General features: G+C 44.5%; 2 protein-coding genes across 10 annotated transcripts in view; one reads left to right on the top strand and one right to left on the bottom strand.

Moving 5' to 3' along the window:
* Positions 1-5,385: 5,385 nt before the first annotated feature.
* Positions 5,386-7,884, bottom strand: LOC121824421 (uncharacterized). Its single transcript, XM_076563282.1, has 2 exons — positions 7,793-7,884; positions 5,386-6,069 (listed from the first exon to the last, which is right to left on the bottom strand). The coding sequence occupies exon 2, from the start codon at positions 5,951-5,953 to the stop codon at positions 5,531-5,533; it is 423 nt and encodes a 140-aa protein (XP_076419397.1). The 5' UTR covers positions 5,954-6,069; positions 7,793-7,884; the 3' UTR covers positions 5,386-5,530.
* Positions 7,885-8,780: 896 nt separating this feature from the next.
* Positions 8,781-22,999, top strand: part of Xpnpep1 (X-prolyl aminopeptidase 1) — a 58,649-nt gene continuing 44,430 nt past the window's right edge. Inside the window, exons 1-4 of one of the 9 annotated variants that reach the window (XM_076563278.1) lie at positions 9,498-9,552; positions 9,987-10,112; positions 13,656-13,785; positions 16,087-16,175. Coding sequence is in view for 3 of the 9 variants with exons in the window: in XM_076563276.1 (XP_076419391.1) it covers positions 9,521-9,552; positions 9,987-10,112; positions 16,087-16,175 (247 nt within the window). In the remaining 6 variants the exon portion in view is untranslated. Of the gene's footprint in view, positions 9,553-9,986; positions 10,903-13,650; positions 13,786-16,086; positions 16,176-22,999 lie in introns of those variants that run through there. The other 8 variants (XM_015985929.3, XM_076563276.1, XM_076563279.1 and 5 more) reach the window with 8 other exon arrangements.

The following is a 22,999-nucleotide window of genomic DNA, read 5'->3' as shown; positions in this document are numbered from 1 at the left end:
ACAAAAAGTGGCATTCCTATTCAATGGATTATTCTGCAATAAAAGAAGTTGTGGACGTGCTACATCATAGATCAATCCTGAGAACATTGTGCTAAGTGAAAGAAGCTGGCCAGAGTGGCATATGTTCATATGAAGTGGTCAAGGTTACAGCAAAGAAAGAGAAAGCAGAGTGGGGGACACTCAAGGCTGGGAAGAGTGAAGGAAATGAGTTATGCTAAAGGATATGACGTTTCTTTGCATGGTGATAAAAATGCCCAAAATGGACTGTGGTGATGAATGTGCAATTCTGCAAACACACAAACCCCACCAAAATGTAATCTTTTAGTGGACGCATTGTAAGGTATCTGAACTATATTCCAATAAAGCTGTTTAAATGAAAAAGAATATTTAAGGGAAGCAAGAGGTAAAAAGATAAAGGCCGGTGAGAAACAGGAATAGGAATGTTATGAATAAGGAACCTGGGCAGATGGTTCAGGGATGAGAATACTTGCAGCTCAAATCCCCAGCATCCACATAAAGAGATGGGCGTGGCTACCTGCCCACCTGTAACCTGATGCTGTGGGGAGCAGAGACAGGAGACTGTCTGGGTTTGTAGCTGCCAGTTTAGCTCTAGGTTCAGGGAGACCCTGTCTCATGGGAATAAGGTGGAGAGTGATGGTGCACTCAGCACCCTCCGCTGGCTTCCATGTACACGTATGGGTGCACCCCGCCATGTGCTCACCCCACGTGCTCACATGCCATACAAACAGCCATTTCACTAACATATAGATTTAGGGGTACCTAGCTTATTTCAAGACAGGCCTTTTATCAGGCAAATTGTGACCAGGGCAAGTGATGGTTAAGAATGAGAAATGGTGATTTTCATTCTTGGATGTGGGCCTAAGCACTGAACTGTTTTTTTTTTTTTTTCTGAGTATTTTAATGTGGTGTTTTGAAGCTCAAGCAGCCTGTTGGTCTGTTTTCTTGGCTCCATTTGTTTGTTTGGCTGGTTTGAGTTAGTAATGAGAATGCATATGGCAGGGGACACTCATGACATCAGTCCTGGCAGAACTGCCGGAGTTCTGCCAAGTCCCACTGACTTGCCCCGGGACTTGAAAAACCAAAATTGCAAAATACCTAGAGTGGAGGGCTTGCTGGCCGGTGTGAAGTTGGGAGGAAGTCTGTTCCGGTGCCAAAGGCGACAGCATTCTGGCAAGAAGCTGCTTAATTCGATCGCAAGGACAACTTCAGTGGGGTTCAAACCCAGGCCACGCTTCATTAGATTCTCTGGGAAGAGGGGTCACAAATCAGATGTCGGGCAGGTAGAGAAGGGCGGTCCGCTTCCCAGATGGAGGGCTGCCTACCTCATCTTTGGGGGAGGGGCTGCCCCCTCCCCGTGTGCTGCCCGTTCCTGAACGGAAGGAAGGGCGAAGTCTCCAAAGCAATGTGAGTTTTCAAATGAAACTGAACATAAGGGTGTTTACATACTGACATCTTCTTTTGAAGTGTTGCCATTTAATCAGAATTTAAAGTTTTATTTATTAATCTTATTTTATGTGTACATATGTGCTCCATGTGCACGCAGGAGTCTGTGGAGGCCAGAAGGGGGCATTAGATCCCCTGGAACTGGATTCTAGGTAGTAATGAGCCACCTCAGCTGGGTGCTAGGAACCAAACCCAGGTTCTCTGCAAGAACAGCAAGTGCTCTTAACCACTGACTCATCTCCAGCTCCTCAGCAGAATTTGAAATGCAATGACCTACAGCAATTTAAGGGGGCAAATTATTTGCAAATCATACACTTGATAAGAGATTTGCATCTAGAATATATAAAGAATGCTTATAGTTCAACAATACTGACAACAATAACAATGATAAACAACCTGAATTTAAAATTGGAGAAGGGTCCGAAAAGACACATCATCCTGTTGAGACACACAAATGTAATAAGAACATGAAGAAAAAAAAAAAAAAGCTAACTGTCATTAGTGTCAGGAGAATAGAGACCCAAACCACAGTGAGATTCTACTTCCTACCCACCAGGATGGCTAGAAAAGAAAGAAGACAGTAAGTGTGGTGAGGATAGTGACTGGGCCCTCGCAGTGGTGCTGGGAACGGGAAATGACCCCAGTCAGTCATCCTTGAAAACACAGTAGCAGTTCCTCAAAGGGGTAAATGGAATGGTTGTGTGATGAACTCTTTACCTCCTAGCTACCTACTCAAAACAAGCAAATATATGTGCAAATGAAAGGCTGTAAATGAACTTCAATACTAGCATTGCTCATTGTAGTAGTTACTTCTCCATTGCTGTGATAAAACATCATGGCCGAGGCAATTCATAGAAGAAAGAGTTTGTTTGGGCTGAGGGTACCAGACAGATTGATGTCCATCATGGCTGGGAAGTGGCAGGCACAATGGCTGGAGGAGCAAGCAGAGAGCTCATAAACTGCACGCAGGAAGCAGGGGGAAGGTGCTGGCAACGGTGTGAGGCTTTGGAATCTTAAAGCCTGCCCCCAGTGACATTTCCTTATCTAAACAGCTCCACCAACTGGGTACTGAAGCATTCAAACATCTGAGCTTACAGGGAACATGTTCATTCAAACCTCTATGTTCATGTACCCCCGAAGTGGGAACATCACTTATGTTCAGTCACTGGTGAAAGGTAATCCTCCACTACGTGGGATATTATTAGTGCATTTGGAAATAAAAAGGAATCAAGTACCGGTACATGCTACAACATGGATAAACTTTAAAATGCCATTTTAGGGTGTTCCCAAGCACCTGAAAATCCAGCTCCAGGGGATCTGATGCCCTCTTCTGGCTTTCAAGGGCACTTGCACTCACATATACATATCCCCACACAGACACAATACAAGCAATTAAAAATAAAAAACAAAGCTGGGAGGCTGTGAGAGATGGCTCAGTGGTTAAGAGCACTGATTGCTTTTCCAGAGGACCCAGGTTCAATTCTCAGCACCCACATGGCAGCTCACAACTGTCTGTAATGCCAAGATCTGACACCCTCACACAGACATACGTGGAGACAAAATGCCAATGCACATAAAATAAAAATCATAAAATTATTAAAAAAAAACAAAGCTGGGTTTGGTGGCATGCACTTTTAATCCCAGTGCTTGGGAAGAAGAGGCAGGTGCATCTCTGAGTTTGAGGCCAGCCTGGTCTACAGAGTAGTTCTAGGACAACCAGGGCTACACAGAGAAACCCTGTCTTGAGAAACGAAACAACAAACAAAACCCCCAAAACAAAACAGCAGCAACAGCAGCAATAGCAGCAACAATAAAAACCATAAAAACCAAACCAAAACCCCAAAATCTTAAAAATGACATTAAGTGAAAAGGGCCAGTCAAAAACTCCGATATCCAATATCATTTATATACAATTTCTAGAAGAGACAAGTTTACTCAGACAGAAAGATTAGCAGTTCCCTAGGGTATGGAAGATGAGGATAAGGGGTGGAGAGTGAATACAAAGGGCAGGGATCTCTTTCTGAGATGAAGAAAATTGCCTGAAATTGCCTGTGGTGATGGCTGTGATAACCCAAACCCACTGAGCTCTACTGTAAACAGGCTAATTGTACGGTATGTGCATGTTTCCCCAATAACGCTGTTACAGAAGAACCCAGTGAAGGCCTCACAGAGCATAGCTCCCATCTTCAGATTCTCTGCATAGGTCCTGACAGCTGCAGAGAAGCTTAGGGCATCAGGGGAGAGAGGGCTGTGCCTGAGTTAAAGACATCCTCCCATTCAGTGGCAGAGCTGGGCTAGAGATCCTCTCCTGACCTCCTCCTCTGGTCATAGCCATGTGTTCAAGTGTAACCAGAAAAGGACTGTGAGAAATCAACATCATGCTTGCTTCCTTTCCTATTTGGCAAAGGCTTTCCTCCCTCCACCCGAAGGCTTCTTGAGAAGAGGATAAAACACTGTAAAGAAGGATACCCCTTAAAGGGAGAGACAGGCCGCATACTGCCCCCAGCCTTCCCCCCAGCAGCATAGGAGGGTCTCTGTGCTCCAGAAAATCCTTACTCTGTACGTACTCTGTATGTTTGGGATTCAGTCACACTTAGCTCATCAAAACACTGTTTTCGCAACCACCATTTGATGTCCAAGAAACCCTGTGGGCCTCATAAGGTTTAAAAAAATTTTTTTTATTTGAACCAGAGAACTGAGCTTTGCCAAGAGCAAATGGAACTCAGATATCAAAAGGTCTGAGTTCAGTTTTCACTGAAGACAAAGGGTGAGTAGATTGTGAACCGAGCCAAATGCGCTCTCCCACCCTTAATTTACAGTACATTGTTTTGGCAGACTCTACAATTCTGAAAGTTGGCTTTCTTCTCCCATTCCTCTCTAGGGTGTAACCATAAGCCTATCTTTTAGTTAAGTTTACGAAAGAGAGAGAGAGAGAGAGAGAGAGAGAGAGAGAGAGAGAGAGAGAGAGAGAGAGCGAGAGAGCATATTATATGTTTGTGAGGACCTCACTCATCATAGTTCCTATAGCTGTCAATTTCATTAGAGCACATAGAAACATTTGGAAAAGTCAAAAATCTTCTCAGAAGCTGTATTTTCATTTGATCTACTGCAAGGATTTTATTTTCAAAGTCCCTTCAGGTGGAAGTTTATTGAAGGAATTTTTTGCCATAGCCCCCTCAGTACATAGTCAGGATATTAACCTGTTATTAACTCGAGTCCTGAAGAATCACTGTTTATTGGAATGCTTAGGTTTGGAAGATAAAAATTTCTTTCGCTTTGCCTCCCAAAGAGAAAGGCAGAATGAGGAGTACTTACATATATATATTTTCCTTTTTTTTTTTTTTTTTTTTTTTGGCAGCAATGGAGATTGAACTCAGGGCCTTGTGCACTCAAGGCAAGCACTCTACCACTGAGCTAAATTCCCAACCTTTTACTTACCAAAAAAAAAAAAAAGTCTGTGTAGGTGTGAGTATGTGCCACTGGGCGTGTGTGGAGGTCAGAGAACAACTAAGAAGGTTCATTTTTTCCTTCCATCAGGTGGGGCCCAGGGGTCAAGCGCAAGCTGTCTGGCTTTGAGGTCGATTGCTTTACTCTATGAACTATCTTCCTAGCCAGAGATAGGGAAAAAAAACCCAAAAAACAAAACAAAGAAACAACAACAAAAAAGAAAGAAAGACAAGAAAACAGAATCTGTTTTAGTTTCTGTCGTCCCAAGATAAGCTCCAAGGCACTAGAGATCATTTTGCTTTTATTCTGAAAAAGCATTTGCACTATAACTGTATCTAAATCTACAGCTATGTGTTGTCAAAAGAGATATTATATTGTTTTATAATATTTTTTCATTTGTTAGTCCACAGTTATTGAATAAAGCTGTAATTAGTCATGTATAAGATCCAACTGTGCAAGTGATAATTGAAATGATTCAGTAAGGAGTCTTTTAATTAAAAGTGACAGAAAACCCATGTCAAAATGACTTAAGAACAAGAGGAAATTTTTTGGCTCACATCTGAAAGGTGTAATGGGAGATGTGGTCCAAGGCCCAGCAAGACTCAGGGCTCAGGTGCTGTTATGAAGTCTGTTTCTCTCCTCTCCCCTTGGTCCTTCTGCTGCCTTTGTACCATTGGAAGGTCGCACGCACAGCCAGCAGCAGCTCAGGATCCAGCAGCTCAGGATCCAGCAGCTCAGGATCCAGCATCTCAGGGTCCAGCATCTCAGGATCCAGCATCTCAGGATCCAGCATCTCAGGATCCAGCAGCTCAGGAGCCAGCATCTCAGGATCCAGCATCTCAGGATCCAGCTGCTCAGGAGCCAGCAGCTCAGGATCCAGCATCTCAGAATCCAGCAGCTCAGGATACAGCAGCTCAGGAGCCAGCAGCTCAGGATACAGCAGCTCAGGATACAGCAGCTCAGGAGGCAGGAGCTCAGGAGGACCAGCCTCTGCTGTTGCCCGGCAGGCAGAGGAGAGAAGGTCCCATTCCAGCCTTATCATGCAAACCTGACTGTTTGTATTGGTCCTTCAGCAATCGCTGTGCCTGTGCCTGTGGGTTTGCGTCTGGGTCACACAGCACTCCCTGGGATTCAAATGTCTCGCCTGGACCACACAGACTGTAAAGAAAAGAGGGAGGCTGGGCTCCATGGACAGCACGGTTATTGGAGTGAATGGTGGGCGGCCCAACACCAGTCTACAAAACACATTTGGACTTTTAGAACTCACTTTATGCTAGTTTTCTAGAACTTTCATAACAGACTGCCATAAATTGGTGCCTCAAAACCCAGAAACTTATTATCCCAAACTTTTGGAATCTGGACATGTAAGATCAAGGTATCTATGGGGTCACTTAATTTTTTCCTCGAGGGAGAATCTGGTCACACTTCTCTCTTGGCTTTGTGTGGCTCCTGGCAATGTTTGTGCTTGCCTTGTGGATGCGTCACTCTGATCTCTGTCTCCATGCTCTCATGGCATTCTTCCTGTACACACCGTGTGTCCAGATTCCTTTTAAAATTAGTCATATTGGAATAGAAACCTGTCTGTTCTGAAAGGATTCATTTTAATTAATCACATGCCCAAATAAGATCAGAGGAACTGGGAATAATCTATGATTTCTGGGGTGGGGGTGGGGTAGGCACAATTCAATTTATAATGCTTTCACACACTTCCTGTTTCTGTTTCCATCTAAGACCCATCTGAGCTGAATTCAAACGCTACAACCAGTCACTTCCCTCTTTCAACTGAGCAGGCTAGCAATTTGGATGAAGCCACTTCAAGGGCCCCTTACCTAGAACCTGTGGTGATATTTTGTTGTATTCTAATAAAACTTGCCTGAAGATCAGAGGACAGAGCCAGCCACAGACTGGACTACAAGAGCTTGATCCAGTCTGGGAGAGAAACAGAGCCAGGCAGTGGTGGCACACTTTTTAACTCCAGCACACGCCATTAATCCCAGAACCAAGGAGGTTGAGATAGGTGAAATGGCTGGGCGGAGAAAGGCATATAAGGCGTGAGGAGACAGGAACCAGAGGCCCTTTCCGCTGAGGACTCAGAGACATTCAGTCCGAGGATTTGTGGAGACAGGATTGGCTGAGGAGTTGGCGAGGTGAGAAGTGGCTGTGGCTTGTGTCCTCTGATCTTTCAGCATTTACCCTAATATCTGGCTCTGGGTTTTTATTATGTGACCATTTAGGATTCAGCAACAAGAACTTGTTGGTTTTGTGTGTGAGAGCTAAGAACATCCTAATGCCAGAATGTACACTATAATTTTCATCACGTATGAGCTCAAAAACTTTGGGCAGTGAACTTGCCTTCTGAAAACCTCAGTCTTTGAATATTTTACTATTGTAAAACGTGCACAAATAGTCTCTTGGTTCACTGGGTTGTCATAGGCTAGACAGATATCGATCAGTTTGTGTCAGTGTGCCTACCTACAAAGACTCGAGGTCTACAGACCCCAAACCACACTTAACCCTTCCTGCTCTCACCCTCTGCAATTATTCTCAGAGTTTTCTTCCTGGGATTTCCCCAAAGAACTTCAAGACCACGAAGGTGGCTTTGCTGTCTTGCAAACAGGAATTCAAGTCTAGTTCAGGGAATACCCAGTGTTTCTTTCTCTCCCCTCTAAAGCCAGACATAAATTCTGAGCCAGCTCCTTTCTCCTTGGCAATACGTCTATGAATTGCTCCATGTCTTTTGGTTTCACTTATAGCTCCTCCTGGTAACTGGTTTTCTCTCTTGCTATTCTTTTGGGTGTGGGCAGGAGCCAGTCACTTTGTTTACAGTCTCCTTTTGGCTCCATAAACTTGAGGAAATGAACAGACATGCTCTACCACATACCTTCTTTTCTGGCTTGTCTAGGTGCTCACATGAACTGGAACTTTCAGTACTGGAGGATAGCAGAACGACACAGGTGTATTAGGACTTGGGGGGCACCCATCAGCTTTAAAAAATGTAATTTCAGTTAGTGCCAGGTGTTGAGATAAGCACTAGGGACATAACAAAGAATAGGAGAGCCACTGTCTCTGCTTCTGAGAAGTGTGCAATCTGGGGACATTTATTTCTGCAGAAAATATGTGAGAATTTATTGAATGTCAGCTATTGCTCATTTTTAAACAGAAACAACTCCTGTATTGAGGGTTATGGTATGTCTGTAGGGTTAGAGAGAAAGAGGGCAGAATATATTTTTAAAAGATAAAGTCATGTGAAAAAATGGTAAAAACTGTGGGAAAAATAGCAGGCTCAGGGAGACTGGATGTGTCAGAGGGAGTTTACAGCTTTAAGCAGGTTTCATTGAGGTTGTGGCACTTGGAGGAAGGGACCATGAGTGTGTTCAGCCTTTTCAAGGATATAGAAGGCCAGCAGTGAGAGGTGTGAGCTGTGATTTCATCCTGAATGAAATGGGGAATGTCTTAGTTTCTTTTTTCTTTGCTGTGATAAAATATTCTGACAAAGGAATTTGAGCGGTAAAGGCTTTATTATTTGACTTACAGTTCCAGGTTATAGTTCATCATAGCAGGGACGTCATAGTGGACAAAGATTGAGAGAACTGGTGTCATTACATCCATAGTCAAAAGCCCGGAGCTCATTTCCACCGATTTGTATTGTCTAGGATCCTCTGCCTAGGGAGTGAGTGGTTCTACCCACAATTAAGATGGGTCTTCCCATGCTAATTAACACAATCAAGACAATCCTCACAGATAGATGAGAGGCGTTTCTCTCAGGTAATTCTAGAGCCCATATAAGTTGATTACAGTAAACACCACAGGGAACCTCTGGATAGGATTGTTCTGGTGGTGGATGTGATGTCATCAGATAGGTGACAGGTAGAGATGATGAAAAGTCGGTGGGTTAGAGACCTATTTTGAAGCCAGGACCAATCGGATTTTGGGCAGATGGGACATGGGCTGGGAAAAAGGCAGACATCACTTCAAGATTTTTGCCCTTTAAGGGCATGGAACAGCCACTGACTGAGATGAAAAAGCCCTATTTGGAGAACGTTTTTGTGTATGGGGTTAGGGCTTTAGGTTTGGACGCTTTACCGTTGAAGGGCTCAGTCGTCACCTAAGTGAAGTGAGCAGCAGGTTTTGAAGCTGTTTGAACAAAATCATTTGGGTGACATCTCTAAGGTCTCAGCAAGTTATATCCGGATCCAGGGTCTCCAGGACCCTAAAACAGGTTCTTACAGAGCTGGTCACGACACGCTAGTCTTAGCTGACCTGAAGGCTGGAACATACCTGGGAAGCACTGCAGTCTAATTAGCTGGCAAAACTCTCCTTCCTCTTTGGGGAGGAAGAGAAGCGCTGTCGCACGGCAGCAGCTCGGCGCCTTCTTCCCAACTGGTTGCAAAGGGCACCACCCTCTCCCAGCAACAGCAGCCTGCAGGGGTTCGGAATTCTGAAACGTGGCCACGCCCCCTCCAGCAAGGGGGCGGAGCCTGAGAGTGGGGCGGGGTCCTGCGTGAGCACGCCACAGAGGGGGGCGTGGCCTGCCCGGTGCGCGCGCCTTGCCGCCGGTGATCAGCTGGTCTGCGCTCCCCTGACGTGGGCTAGGGCACGTCACCGCCGAATGGCAGCCTCCAGAAAGCCACCGCGAGTAAGGTGAGGGGACTGTGCCGGCTGGCCGGCGTCCGGGCGCGCGAGCTGCACACCCGGGAGGGTAGGGAAGAGAGGGCGAGGAGCGGCGGGCCCGCGGCCGTCGGGGGCTGGCCAAGACTGGCGGGAGCCTTCCGAGCTGGAGCCGGGGATCGATCCGTGCAGCCGGGCAGGACTCAGCTCGCTTCCGGCGTGGCCGCGGGCACCTCCGGGCGGCCGGATCCCGTCCTGGGACCCGGGCGGGCCGCGATCTTCACCAACCCCGACCCGGAGGGAAGGCCCTGCTATTGCAGGAAGTTGGTCCCTCTTGAATCCACCCGGGGTACCCAGAGGTGGTTGTGTCCCTGTCCTCACCCTCCCCTTCCCGCGGCAATCTAAAGTTACAGCAGCCCTGAGCATTCTGATGTCTGCATTTTACCTCTTATCCACCCCCTCCACAGAGACAGGCAGCTGCGGGGCCCTTCCCACACAAATCGTCTCTGGGGCAATATCAGGAAACTGATTGGCATAACCTTCCGGAAAAATCCCACCAGGAACCTGCTCTGGGTGCTCCTTGGACACAGGAAGTGCGAAGATATTTCTCAGCCTCATGTTGAACATGTTTTAGTTGATTCTCCCCCCAAATCAGACACACATAGCTATTAAAAGTGGGAAATAAGTACACAAAGGCCAGAATTAAAACTGTGGTGATCCACAGAGGCTTACCAGTCCTCTAAGACCAGTTGACGCTCGAGTGAACTCATGAGAAACTGCAGCCTGACTTATTTGTAGAATTCTGACCATATTACGCTTGTGTTTTGTGAGTGGACAGATCTCAATCCTACCTTGACTTGGACCTGGTTTTGTACGTTAAGTACGACCAGAAATTCACATGTACACTGTGGAGGGGTGTGGGTAACTGTCCACATGGATAGACCTTTCTGGAAGTTTTCTCCTGGAAAAGAAGGTCAGGCAAGTGGAAAATGATGTAATGCCAAAGGCTGAGAGGAAGCATTGAGGACCAGACCGTAGTCATTGCTAGATCCATAGAGTGACAGTATTGGGGGTGGTCTTTGAATGGCAGTTGGTAGGCTGAGAAGGGAGGCCTTTTGTTTCAGGATGCTTTCCTGAAGTGGTAGAATTCCAGTGCCATCCAGTGTACGAGGACTCCTTTCATTTTAGAGGGATGTAAAATGGAGCTGGGGTGGTGTTAGTGAAGCTAAAGCCAGAAGAACCAGGATCAGCATCTTTTGTGCCCCCTTTCACTTCTGGCTCTGGTTTGCTCAGCTCTTGACTGGGGCAGACTTTTTCCTACAAGACTCCTAGGTGGCCAGGCAGTGGTGGCGCACCTTTAATCCCAGCACTCGGGAGGCAGAGGTAGGTGGATCTCTGTGAGTTGGAGGCCAGCCTGGGCTACAGAGTGAGTTCCAGGAAAGGCGCAAAGCTACACAGAGAAACCCTGTCTCGAAAAACAAAAAAAACAAAACAAAACATAACACAACACAAAACAGACTCCTAGACCGACAGTCACATAGAAACAGTCTTACTTCAGCATGGTGAGACTCCTAGGCTCACAGTCATATAGAAACAGCCCTACTTTGGCTTGGTGAGACTCTTAGGCAGACAGTCACATAGAAACAGTGTTACTTCAGCATGGTTGGAGCAGGACTCTTAGATCTTACTCTGACCAGACTTACTTGATTGTAAATGTTATCTGAACTAGTTGTCATGACCAGAGGCGTGTACTAACCAAGCCTGCATCCATGATGTAGCACATCAGTGATGGATACTCATTCCAAGTCTTTGACTGAAATGGAGAAGGTGGTCCTCAGGTCAAGAGGGTGGGCTCCGTGTGGAGGAAGACACCGTTGCCTCCTCTCCCACCCTCACAGCTTCTTCCGTTTGTTTCATTTCATGGAGTGTCGTTGAGCACTTGGTTGTTCTTTGGCCTCAGCTCAAGCATTAGAGCTGTGTGATTCTCATCACAGGCTGGGAATGGAGTTTGGTGCATACCTAGAACTCTGTTGGGATTTCTTTTTAAAATGAGAGGGAGAAAGGGAGACAAATGCATAGTTTTCAGTAGTTCTGGCCATAGCCACCGTACGCAAGGATGGATCAGGGAGTGTTCTGTACACTCCTTCCCACTGAGGTACCTTTTCTTTATGATCTGGAGAAGGTCTAGGCTTCAGAAGTTCTTGGAAGGGGTAGAACACTGAGGAGGGATGAGGACATCGAGAGGCCTGGACTCTGATTCTGTAATACTTTGCTTCTGAATAGTTGAATGGCTTTAATAATCACTAGTTGTATAACTCACCGATGTTAAGGACATTTTTATCTCCAAATGCATTTTTTTTTTAGATTTACTCATTTTTTATTTTGTGTATATGTGTGCATGTATGAGTTTTATGTGTACTTCATGTATGCAGTAGCCCTTTGGGGACCAGAAGAGGGCATCAGATCCCTTAGAACTGAAATTACAGACAGTTGTGAGCTGCCACGTGGGTGCTGAGACCCTAATCCAGGTCCTCTGCAAAGAGCAGCAAGTGGTTTTGACCACTGAGCAATCTCTTCAGGTCCTTTCCCCACCCTGGCTCTTCCTCAGAACTCCTCATTTCCCCAGCATCCCATTGTCTTCAGCCCTTGGCTTCCAGAAGTTTCCTTTGTCTCTCTAGGTTGCCCATTCTGGCCATTCATATAAATAGAATCATACACTGTGTTTTTTTGATGCAGGTGACAGTTTTTCCCTGAGTATAATTTTATCTTTTCACTTTTTCTTTTTATAGTGCTGGGGGTTGAATCCAGTGTCTTACGCATGCTGCATGCTGGACAAGGGTTCTACCCCTGAGCTACACCTATTGTCCTTTGAACAAGTTTTTATGAGGCGATGTTTTCAGTTTTCTTGAGTATATGCCTACCAGTGGAATTGCATGGGTTAGATAACCATATTTCTTTTTCTTTTTTTCCGAGACAGGGTTTTTCTGTGTAGCTCTGGCTATCCTGAAGCTCACTCTGTAGTTCAGGCTGGCCTTGAACTCAGAGAGATCCGTCTGCCTCTGCCTCCCAAGTGCTGGGGTCAAAGGTGTGTGCCACCACTGTCCGGCTCATATTTAATTTTTAAGGGAACTATTGAGTTGTTTCCAAAGCCACAGCACCAGTTTACATGTTGTTAGCAATGCCTGATGGTTCCAGCTTTCTACATCCACATCCATACTTGTTTTTGTCGTTTTTTTTTTTTTTTTTTTTTTTTTTGTGGCCCGTGCCTTTAATCCCAGCACTCAGAATGTACAGACAGGTGGATCCTGTGAGTTTGAGATCAGCCTGGTCTACACAGTGAGTTCCAGGCCAGTCAGCAACATAGTGAAACCCTGTCTCAGACAAATAAACAAATTATATTTTATGTGTGTGTGCGCGCCTGAGTGTATGTATGGGCAGGAGCCAGCAGAGACCAAAAGAGGGTGTTGGACTCTCTGGAACTGGAGTTACAGGCAGTGTGAGCCACTGTGTGGGTGCTGGGACCAAACCTGTGTCCTCTGCCAGAACATTGAGCACTCTTAACTGCCGAGTCATCTCCAGCCCCTGACTGTGCCACTCTTGTTGGGTGAGAAGTGATATCCTTCCTTTCTCCAGTGATGGGGTAGAACCCAGGGCCTCAAGCATGCTGGGAGAGCCACTTGCTTTCCCCTGGGTGCCAGCTCCAGCCATCATGGCTGTTCTGCAGACTTAGGATGCTCAATGATGTTGAACGTCTTTTTTTTCCTCTCCCTCCCTCCCTTCAGTTTTTTTTTTTTTTTTGCACTTAAGTCTAGGCTGGACTCAAATTCGTGGCAGTCCCCCTGCCTCAGCCTCCTGAGTTTTGGGGATGCATGTGCGAGCCACCACATTCAGTAGTGTTGAACATCTTGTCTGTCTTTGACCATTTGAAGAAAGGTCTTTTCACATTCTTTGACCATTTTCAAATTATGGTTATCTTTTTATTGGTGAGTTGAGATAATTGGGGCCCTTTTGGCTAATCTCAGTCCCTGGTATTACTGTATTTTAGGATCTACTTGTCAGCTTATATATAGAAGCCAGCTGGAATTTTGATAGAGAATGTTCAATCTTATATTAACATCTTTTTCTTTTTGAGACAGGACTCTGTGTGTAGCCCTGGCTTTCCTGGAACTTGCTATGTAGACAAGGCTGGCCTCTAACTCACGGAGATCGACTGGGCTCTGCCTCTGAGTGTACCATCACACCTGGCGAGTTTTATATTAATGATAAGTAAGTCTTCGGATCCATGAATCTGTATATTCAGATTTTATTTAACTCACATGTCACCAATCTTTTGTATATTTTACATTATGCATTTTACACTTTCTTTGCTAAGTATATTAAGTATTTTATTGTTTTTGATGCTATTGAACAGGGATTTTTCTTTATTTCTTGATGTTGAGAGCAAAGGTATGGAAGTATAATTAATTTTTACATACTGTGTCTTTGGTGAGTTCAGTTACTCTAGTTTTTGGTGAGTTCTTTAGGGTTTTGTCTGCTCAAATCAATGGCATTGCAAATAGAATTTACTTGTTTTTTGATCTGGATACATTTGATTCATTTTTTTGCCTGATTACCCAGGATAGAACCACAAATGCAGTATAGAGAGCATTAATTTCTGCCTTGCTTCTTCCTTATACGGCAAAGCATTCAGTTTCCACACATCCTGTAGGTCTAATAGTTAGGTTGGGAAATCAAAAACAATTCACTTATTTGTCTGTGTGTGTGTGTGCACATGTTGAGGTCAGAGGACAACTTAGGGGAGTCGTGTCTGTCCTTCCACTACGTGGGTCCTGGAGATCGAACTGGTAATCCATCTTAGCCGTAGGCTCCTTGACCTGCTGAGCCATCTCGTTGCTGAGTACTTTTATCCTCATTGGGTGTTGCATTTGTCAAATGATTTTTTTCCATGTCTTGAGATGTTGATTTTGCTCTTTATTCTATTGATCTGGTGTCTTAACATTAAATTTACTATGTTGACCAACCTTGTATTCCTGGGATAAAAGCTGTGTTTGCTCTTTTCTGGCATTTTGTTGAGGTCATGTGCTCTAACATCTATGAGATCCCTGGCATATCTTACTTTGGACACAAATTCAAGGCATTCTGTCCTATATTCTTGTAGAGGCTTCATGGCCTTGTATTTGCTATACTCCTTTTCTGGGATGTTCTTTTAGAATTGAACATGGCTAACTTTGTCACTTTTTTTTTAAAGATCATTCTTTGCTAACATGGCAAGTATTACCAGGAAGACCTCCCTTGCCCTCCCTTCCTTTCCCTGCTTTGTAGAACAGTGTCTGTTGCTTTCTCTCCCCTGTCCTGTCTCCCTGGCCCACTCATAAGTCAGAGGTCTCATCCACCAGTGTCTACACTAACATCTAGATACTGGAAGGTTCTCAGCCAATATTCGAGTGAAGGTGATAGAGAATTCTCAGGTGCCACAGATTTAGAGGGACTTCCAGCTTACCTGAGATGGTGAACTTAGCCTGGGAAGGTATGAGATCCAAATGGAGGCCTTTATGCCTGAGATCCAGGGTCCCTGTAGATGGTTTGCCTAAGAAGTTAATGTGAAAATTGCAAACTGTGACAGTAATGCTTGTATGAATTAGGACATAGCTTTTCATAGATAGTTTACATCCCTGCCCCCCACCCCTTTTTAAGATAGATGTTCACGCTGCAGCCCAGGGTGGGCTCAAACTCTTCCCCTCCTGCTTCAGCCTCTTAAGGAGTGCTGGGATCATAGTTGTGTACCAAATGCCTGGCTGAAGATAAACTTCAGTTCCTTGAGGCAGGTTCTCATGTATCCCTGGCTGACCTTGAACTAAGTAGTATATTGTGACTTTGAACTCCCGATTTTGAGCTTGTACTACCCAGCCTGGTTTGTTCAATGCTAGGGATTGAGCCCATGGCTTCCTGCACGCTGGGCAAGGATTCTACCAGCTGAGCTACACCCTCAGCCCGTGAAGATAACTCCCAGTGAACCACCAACGGGGAAAAGCAGCACATCCAATAAACACAAGACTTGCTCTCCAAGGTGGAAAGTTTGAAATAAATGCCTAAAATGATCAAGCTGCTAGGAGGAGAAACTGAAACCAGAGTGGAAGAATAGGACACCACAAAAGAGTGAAATGGAACAAAGTAGAACCTTTTACAAGTGCAAAATCTCATCATCGAGAACATAGTTACAGAAAATAAATCTTAGTCTAGTATGGGATTAGATGTAATTGAAGAGAATTCATGAATTGGTAGTCAGCTGAAGAGGTCTGGCTGCTGTGGGTTGTTTAACAATGGCAATCTAATGTGCCCCATAGGGAAGTGCTCCCTGCCTGGGGTACCCCATAAGGAAGTGCTCTCTGCTCTGGGGTACACAGAGTGAAGGGTGGTTTATCCAAAACTGGTGTGCCATCACTGATACCAGGGTAAGAGTTCTGACTCACCCAGGAAAGCTGCTCAGCCAAGTTACGCCTTCTTTGACTGAGCCTTGCCACGTTTCCTGGGGCCAAAGTCTGCAGCATTCTGCTCTTTCTCTTTAAGGGCGAATCACCAGGATTTTCAGCTGAGAAATTTAAGAATAATTGAACCTAACGAGGTGACACCTTCAGGAGACAAGAGTGTGGAAAGAGGTAACAACAATTTTGCTTATAAATTATATGGAATATCACAAGAGTTCCTGTCCCAACCTCAGATTGACTGGGAAGAGAGCTCAAGGGATTTTTAATTGAGTGTGACTAAGATGAAGTTAAAAATCATGCTGTCCTCTGGCTTCCTGGGTGATCAGTTACTGTTTTTATATATTTACCACTTAAATTTATTATACTATGTTTGTTTATTGTGTGTATATGTAAGAGTGTACATGTCATGGCACGTGTATGGAGGTCAAGAGACAACTAGTGGGAATTGATTTTCTTTTTCTACCATATGAGTCCTGGGACTGGAACTCAAGTCAGGCTTGGTGGCAAGCACCCACCTGCTGGACTGTCTTGCTGGCCCTAGTGTTTTTTTTTTTTTTTTTTTTTTTTTTCATGTTATGGGGATGGATGGTGATGGTGGCAGGTGGAGGCGATTGTTATTGAAATGTCTTCTGGTTCTTCTAGTGCCAACTTTTATCTCTCATATACTCCCTATTGATTACCTTAGAAATTAACTTTCTACCATGTGTCAGATTCTGAAATGGGAAAATATATTACTGTGCTGTATACATTTAGTATGCGATTAGGAAAAGTTCTTTTTTTGTGGGGGAGGGATTTCCAAGATCAGCTTACTTCTTAAAACTGGTTAGCCTCGCTTTGCTGTGGCTACCCTAACAGAATTGCAGTGTGTCTTCCATCCTGAAGTGGCTGTGGGAATACCAATGGCATTGTGTGCAGTTTTACATCTAAAAATACAGACTGTCCAGCTCATTTTGAGCATATTAGGGAGAGGAGAGAAGGAAAAAGAGGGCTCAAATAATCAAATTTGGAGTTGGAAGAAAACTTCCAACTGTATGAAGGAGGTAAGAGTTCCCGGGAGCTAAGGTGGCAGATGCCAGCTGGAGATCAGAGCCCAAGTATTGATTCTACTGGTCATAGGCTCATTTAATCCTCTATTAAGTCCCCTAGCAATGTTGGTAATGGAGCATGAACTAGAGAATTGCATAGACCTTGGGTTCTGGCTCTTGATGGTCCAGCTGACTTGGGCAACTCCTTAACTCTTTTTATTCCCTATTCCTTTAAATGGCAACAATGAAATCTTGCTGGAAAGAATCATTGTGAGAATCAAGCACTAACGTATGTAAAGCCCTCAGCTATCACAGCCATATAGGCAGAGACACAGACTCTGTTTACAAGAACATCTGGGTATAATCTAGGATGCTGAAATTGAAGGGTATCAGCCCCCCTGCTCTTACAAGATGAGTGGGAATCCCAGCTGGAGCCTCAGGTCCTGGTTCACATATTTCTAGAGTTCCTTCATGTGGTGCTTTCGTACTTGTTATCATGTCTAGTGCTAGCCACCCAGCGAGGGGAGTGAGCTGTGCCTTCAGTGTGGTCAGGCAAAGCTTTTGGGATCAAGGCTTCAGGTTTAAGAACTTATTTCATATGCAGGAGACTTCAATGAGTCATTCTCTTTAAGGCATGATTTAAAAACACCTGGCAGTGTAGGCTAATGTTACATCATGGGCTGGTCTGTTGCTCTTGGCTTTCCACTACCCTGCACACCACTCAGCTCTTGGCAGCTGCTAACATTTCTGAAAAAATAAAAGGATGTGGAGTGAGATGCTATAATATGGCATCTTCTGAGTTCCTAACTTTTTATTTCACTGTTATGTAGCTTTTTCTGAAAAGATCATAGACACACCATTGTGATACTCAGCCATCTAAATGTGCATAGTTATGCATGGATACAGAAATGACATGGTCTCTGCCTTAGGGAAAAGCAGGATACATGCCTGTTACATCATTCAGCCCATTGCATTTCTTCTTAATTTATTCTGTATCAGACTCTAATAACTGCAGATACTCCTAATGCTTCTCCTAGAATAACTAGTTTTCATCAGAACTACCCTTTGAGTTTATCAGCCATGACTGTCACGTGCCTTTCCTACCTTAGGCTGGGGTGCACATTTGTGCCAATTTTGTCCTTCAGTGTCACCTCTTCATCCGTCAGTCACTTTCATCGACTGTTGTACATGGCTGAGGCTGCTCAGCCATCTTTCCCCTTGTGCTTACCTCGGTGGCAGTCTGTGGCTGAGCTGTTTGTCTGACTTCAGCCATTGTCTGATGTTGGGGCCTCTACTCTTGCTGCCCCTCACTGTATGTATCTGTTGGTTGTGCTTTTGGGAGTTTTTTCATCTTGTCAAGGATACAGATGACAAGGAAGTGGCTACATTTGACCCAAAACAACAAGTGATGTGATGAGCCGGAAGGATAAGAAGGCAGAAAAGGGAAATGTTGAGACTAGCCTTGGGGGTTGAGGTCATGATGGATGGAAAGAAATACACAATTGTAACACATGGATGCTGCTTATGGTTCTAAGGCGGCCCGATTGGCCAATCGCAGCGAGGGATAATAGTAAAGAGGCAGGAAAGAGTGATGAAGGCCAGGGTATGGCGGTGAGGAGACGGGATAGCGAGTAGGAAGTGAAGATGACTTGGACCAAACTCACTTGGTCTTGATGGTTTTCAGTTCCCAGCCGAGGTGCTGATGTTTGCCGCTGTGTTAAACTTGTCCACGAGGTTAGTAACTGCCAGTGTGGGTGCCTTTGGTGCTGTGCTATGAACTCCTAGGTGGTACCAACAAAACCCTTAGGTCGGAGTGTGCCCTAATTAGCCAAATTCTGTAAGAAAATTAGTGATCTCAAAAGAAAGTACCGTGGACTCTGTCAGATATTTGCTTTTTAAAATTTCTTATGCCCAGGCTGCACCCCAGACCAATTAAATCAGAAATTCCCAAGGCAGTTCTAACATGCAGCCAAGGGTGAATCAGTATTCCAAAAGAAGTCTTTATTTTGGCCTGATGTGAAAATGTTACCATAGGTGGGGGAGGGGGCCTGCCTGCCGTCCCAGATGTTCAGAAAGCTGCAGTAGGTGGAGCTCTTGAGTACAAGAGGGTTGGACTAGCATAGGCAACAGAGAGACACCCAACCCCCCCCCCCACACGCACCACAGTGGGATGGGGTTTAATTTGTTTAATTAGAAGCATAATAAATCTGTTCTGAAATTCAGGAAAGTTGTCACAGCCATGTTTTCAGGCATTCTTTTGAGTTCACAGTGGGTTTTACTTTGGATTCAGTAGGAGTGTTAACATATGCATTGAGTTTTGACTTTTAGGGAGTGGAGCAGTGCTGGGTATTGAACCTAGTGCTTCATGGTGCTAGGCAAGCGCTTACTACTGAGCTGTGCTCTTAGTACTAAGATGAATTCATAGTAGTCCAGATACTTCTTGTGTGTGTATGTGTGTGCTACTGGAGATTGACTCTAGAGCCTAGTGCATACTAGGCAAGCAGCTGGGCTGTGCTCCCACTCCGAGCTGTATCCCCCAGACTGCACCCCCCGCCCCCCAGCTGTATCCACAGCCTTCTTTTTCTTTTGAAGTCGTATATCATATCACTAATTTGCCCAGACTGGCCAGGAACTTGTGGTCCTTTTGCCTTATTCTCCTTTAGAATTACAGGTCGGGGCCTCCAGGCTTGGCTTCAGACCAGATATTCTAATCTCTGTTTCTCTGAGACATGAGCTGATAGAGGCTAAGTAGAGGAGAGATTAGGAAAGGAAGTTCCTCTGAAGACAGTTTTCAGAACAGCTGTAGTGTAAGGAACATGGATATGATTGAGTGGTGAGTAGGACAGTCTCCAGCAATACTTCCTTTGAGTAATTCTGCTCTGAGACTCCTCTGAGCTGTAACAGTTGGTGCAGTTGTCCTGGTGGAGATGATGAACTGGTCAGTTTTTCAGCGAGTCATACAACTGGTGTGAGGTATGTTGTAGGGAAGTCTGTTGAGGTCACCATAAGAACTGAAGTGTGAGAACCCAAGGTGCTGGTGCTGATGAAGAAAGAGAAGGAAGCAAATGGAAAAGAGACAGTGCGTGTAAGCTGCAGCAGTCATGTCCGTCCGTGAGAAGCCCCTGGTTTAGCTGCCTCATAGGAACCCCCCTCCATTATGCATAACTGTATATCAGGTTGTTTCTTGATAACTAAGATCTTTCATTACTTGCTTAAAATGAGTTGCAAAATCCCAAACACCAACAATGTTTAATGCTGGCAAGGATGTGGAGCAACGGGAACTCTTGTTCATTGCGGGTGAAGCATGGCCAAGCCACTTTGGAAAGCAGTTTGAAAGTTATTTACATGCTAATAAATGCTTGTCATGTAATTGAGCTATCACATTCCTTGGTATTTACCCAGATAAGCTGAAACTGTATATCCACACAAAAGCCCTGAGCGTGATTGTTTATGGTGGCTTCATTCATAGTTATCCAAATTTGGAAGTAACCTAGGTGTCTTTCAACAGGTGAATGAATAAATAAGCTGCAGTACAGCTAATTATTAGAATAGCATTCAAAACTAAAAAGAGTTGAGATAGCACACCCTAAAAAGATATGGGGTGCTCTTACCTTCATCTTGCTAAGTGAGAGAGGCCAATCGAAAGGACTACCTACTGTATGATTCTGGTTGAATAATATTCTGAGAAGGTCTAAACAAGATAGTAAGAAAGATGAAAGATTGCCAGGGCCTAGGGGAGAGTGAGGCATGGGTAGGTTGAGCATGGATGATTTTGGGGGCCAGTGAAAATACTGTACATGGTGGTACTTGCCTACAACCCCAGCCTGAGGGAGGAGGATGTGAACGTGAGCCAGCTGAGTTAGATAGTAAGTTCTAAATCAGCCTGGGATATAGAGAGATCCTGTCTCAAAAATCAAGGGCTGGTGCTCTAGTTTACTGGTCTGTTGCTCAGGAAACACTGAAACAAACACAGCTTGGGGAAAAAGGATTTATTTCAGTTTACACTTCCAGGTCACTCAATCAATCATCCAGGGAAGTCAGGGCAGAGACTCAAGCAGGAACTTAAGCAGTGGAGGACCACTGCTTACTGTCATGTTCCTTCCAGCTCTTGCTCAGCCAGCTTGCTTATGCACGAGCACACATATATGCGTGTGCACACACACACAAATATAATTTAGAAATTAAAAGAAATACTTTGAGCTGGGTATGGTGGTACATATAGTTCCCAGCACTCAGAAGGCTGAGCAGAATTGTGAGTTTCAGGCCATTCTAGCATACTTAATGAGACCCTGTCTCCAACAGCAACAACTCTAACGAACAAATCCCTTATCATTCCCACTTTGACTTCTAGCATTCTAGGCATGTTTTATGTTAGTAATGCATGGACTAAGGACTGTGTGCTTGACCACAGCTCTGTTGGCTTTTTGTGATGTCATTGGTTAGGCTGCCATAGGACTGTGGCTAGGGCTTATCTATTGGATGAGTCAGTATCTGTTGAGTAAAGGTCTTTTTGAAGAGCCTACTAAGCAGGGGCTGGAGAGATGGTTTAACAGTTAAGAGCCCAGGCTGCTCTTTCAGAGGACCCGGGTTTGATTCCCAACACCCACATGGTCACTGACAGCTGGCTATAAATCCCATTCCAGGGAATCTGCTACCTTCTTTTGACTTCCAAGGGCACCAGGCATGCATATAGTGCACATATATACGTGTATGCAAAACATTCATATACATAAATAAATCTAAAAAATTGCAGTTTTATACATTTATATAATTTTAGTCATTTTCACCCCCATTACACTCATCCCCCCACTTTCTTATTAAAACCTTTCTTTTCATTAAATCACCTACTTTCATATCTTTTTATATTTTATGTGTGGTCTACTTAGTTTAAGAGTTGCTTACACAAGTATGGGCGAGTTATTTATTGAAGCATAGGCAGCTATCAGTGGCTACATCACTGAGGAAAATTACAGCGTCCTTCCAGAAACCAACTGGCACTAGTCTCTCGGAGATGGGTGGGCTTTGTCTGTGATGAGATGTTGCCAGGCCCCGTCCTGTGCAGGTCTGGTGTGGATAACCACAGCTGCAGTGCATTTGGAGTGTGACAGTCGTGTTGTACGTTGAACCTCCGTCGTCTGGCTCTGTGTGCTTTAGGTCCCTCTTCTGTATGCTCGCTGAGCTTTGCAGTGGGTGATACAGATGTCCCATTTGGAGCTGATTACTTATTATCTCTATTCTTTGCATTTTGACATCTCTTTGAGCAAGCTATAAGGAGCAGGCCAGTGAGCAGCAGTCCTCCATGGCCTCTGCATCAGCTCCTGCCTCCAGGGTCCTACCCTGTTTGAGTTCCTGCCCTGACTTGCTCCAGTGATGTACTCTGAGGTGGAATTCTAAACTGAAATAAACCTCTACCCCAGGTTGCTTTTGGTCATGGTGTTTTATCACAATAATGGAAAACCTAAAATTATGACACACTCTTACATGGATGATTGTCCTGGAAATTTCTTTGTGCATGTGTATATTTTAAAATGCAATTTTAAAGTAGCATAATCTACATATGCCCTTTCAAAATATGTTTTTAATTACCCACCAGGCCTAGACATCTTTCCAGTATTCATCCCACACATACACCTATGTAATATTTTCCTAGGTCTATATAAGTTTTCATGGCTTGCTTAGTGTTCTATGCATCATAGTTTATCTAACCAATAATTCCTGTTTCTTCCTATAAACAAAGCTATAAACAAAGGTTGACACCTATATTTTTATATATCTATTTAATTATCTCCTTAGAGTAATATCCTAGAAGTGCAAGATAATTGGAAAATGAGTCTTAGTGGCAAACTTTTTCTTGCCACCTAATGGATGTTTGGAAGTAATATTTAAATAACTATAAACATAAGTGTCTGTGGCTGCTTCATGCTTAGTCTGGTGGTGTAGTCAGTTTGAAGATGAAGCTGCAGGAGGATG

Source organism: Peromyscus maniculatus, chromosome 1 (assembly GCF_049852395.1).
Source record: "Peromyscus maniculatus bairdii isolate BWxNUB_F1_BW_parent chromosome 1, HU_Pman_BW_mat_3.1, whole genome shotgun sequence".
Classification (NCBI taxonomy): domain Eukaryota; kingdom Metazoa; phylum Chordata; class Mammalia; order Rodentia; family Cricetidae; genus Peromyscus; species Peromyscus maniculatus.
Note: the sequence above shows the minus strand (reverse complement) of the source record. Positions and strands in the feature narration are given on the sequence as shown.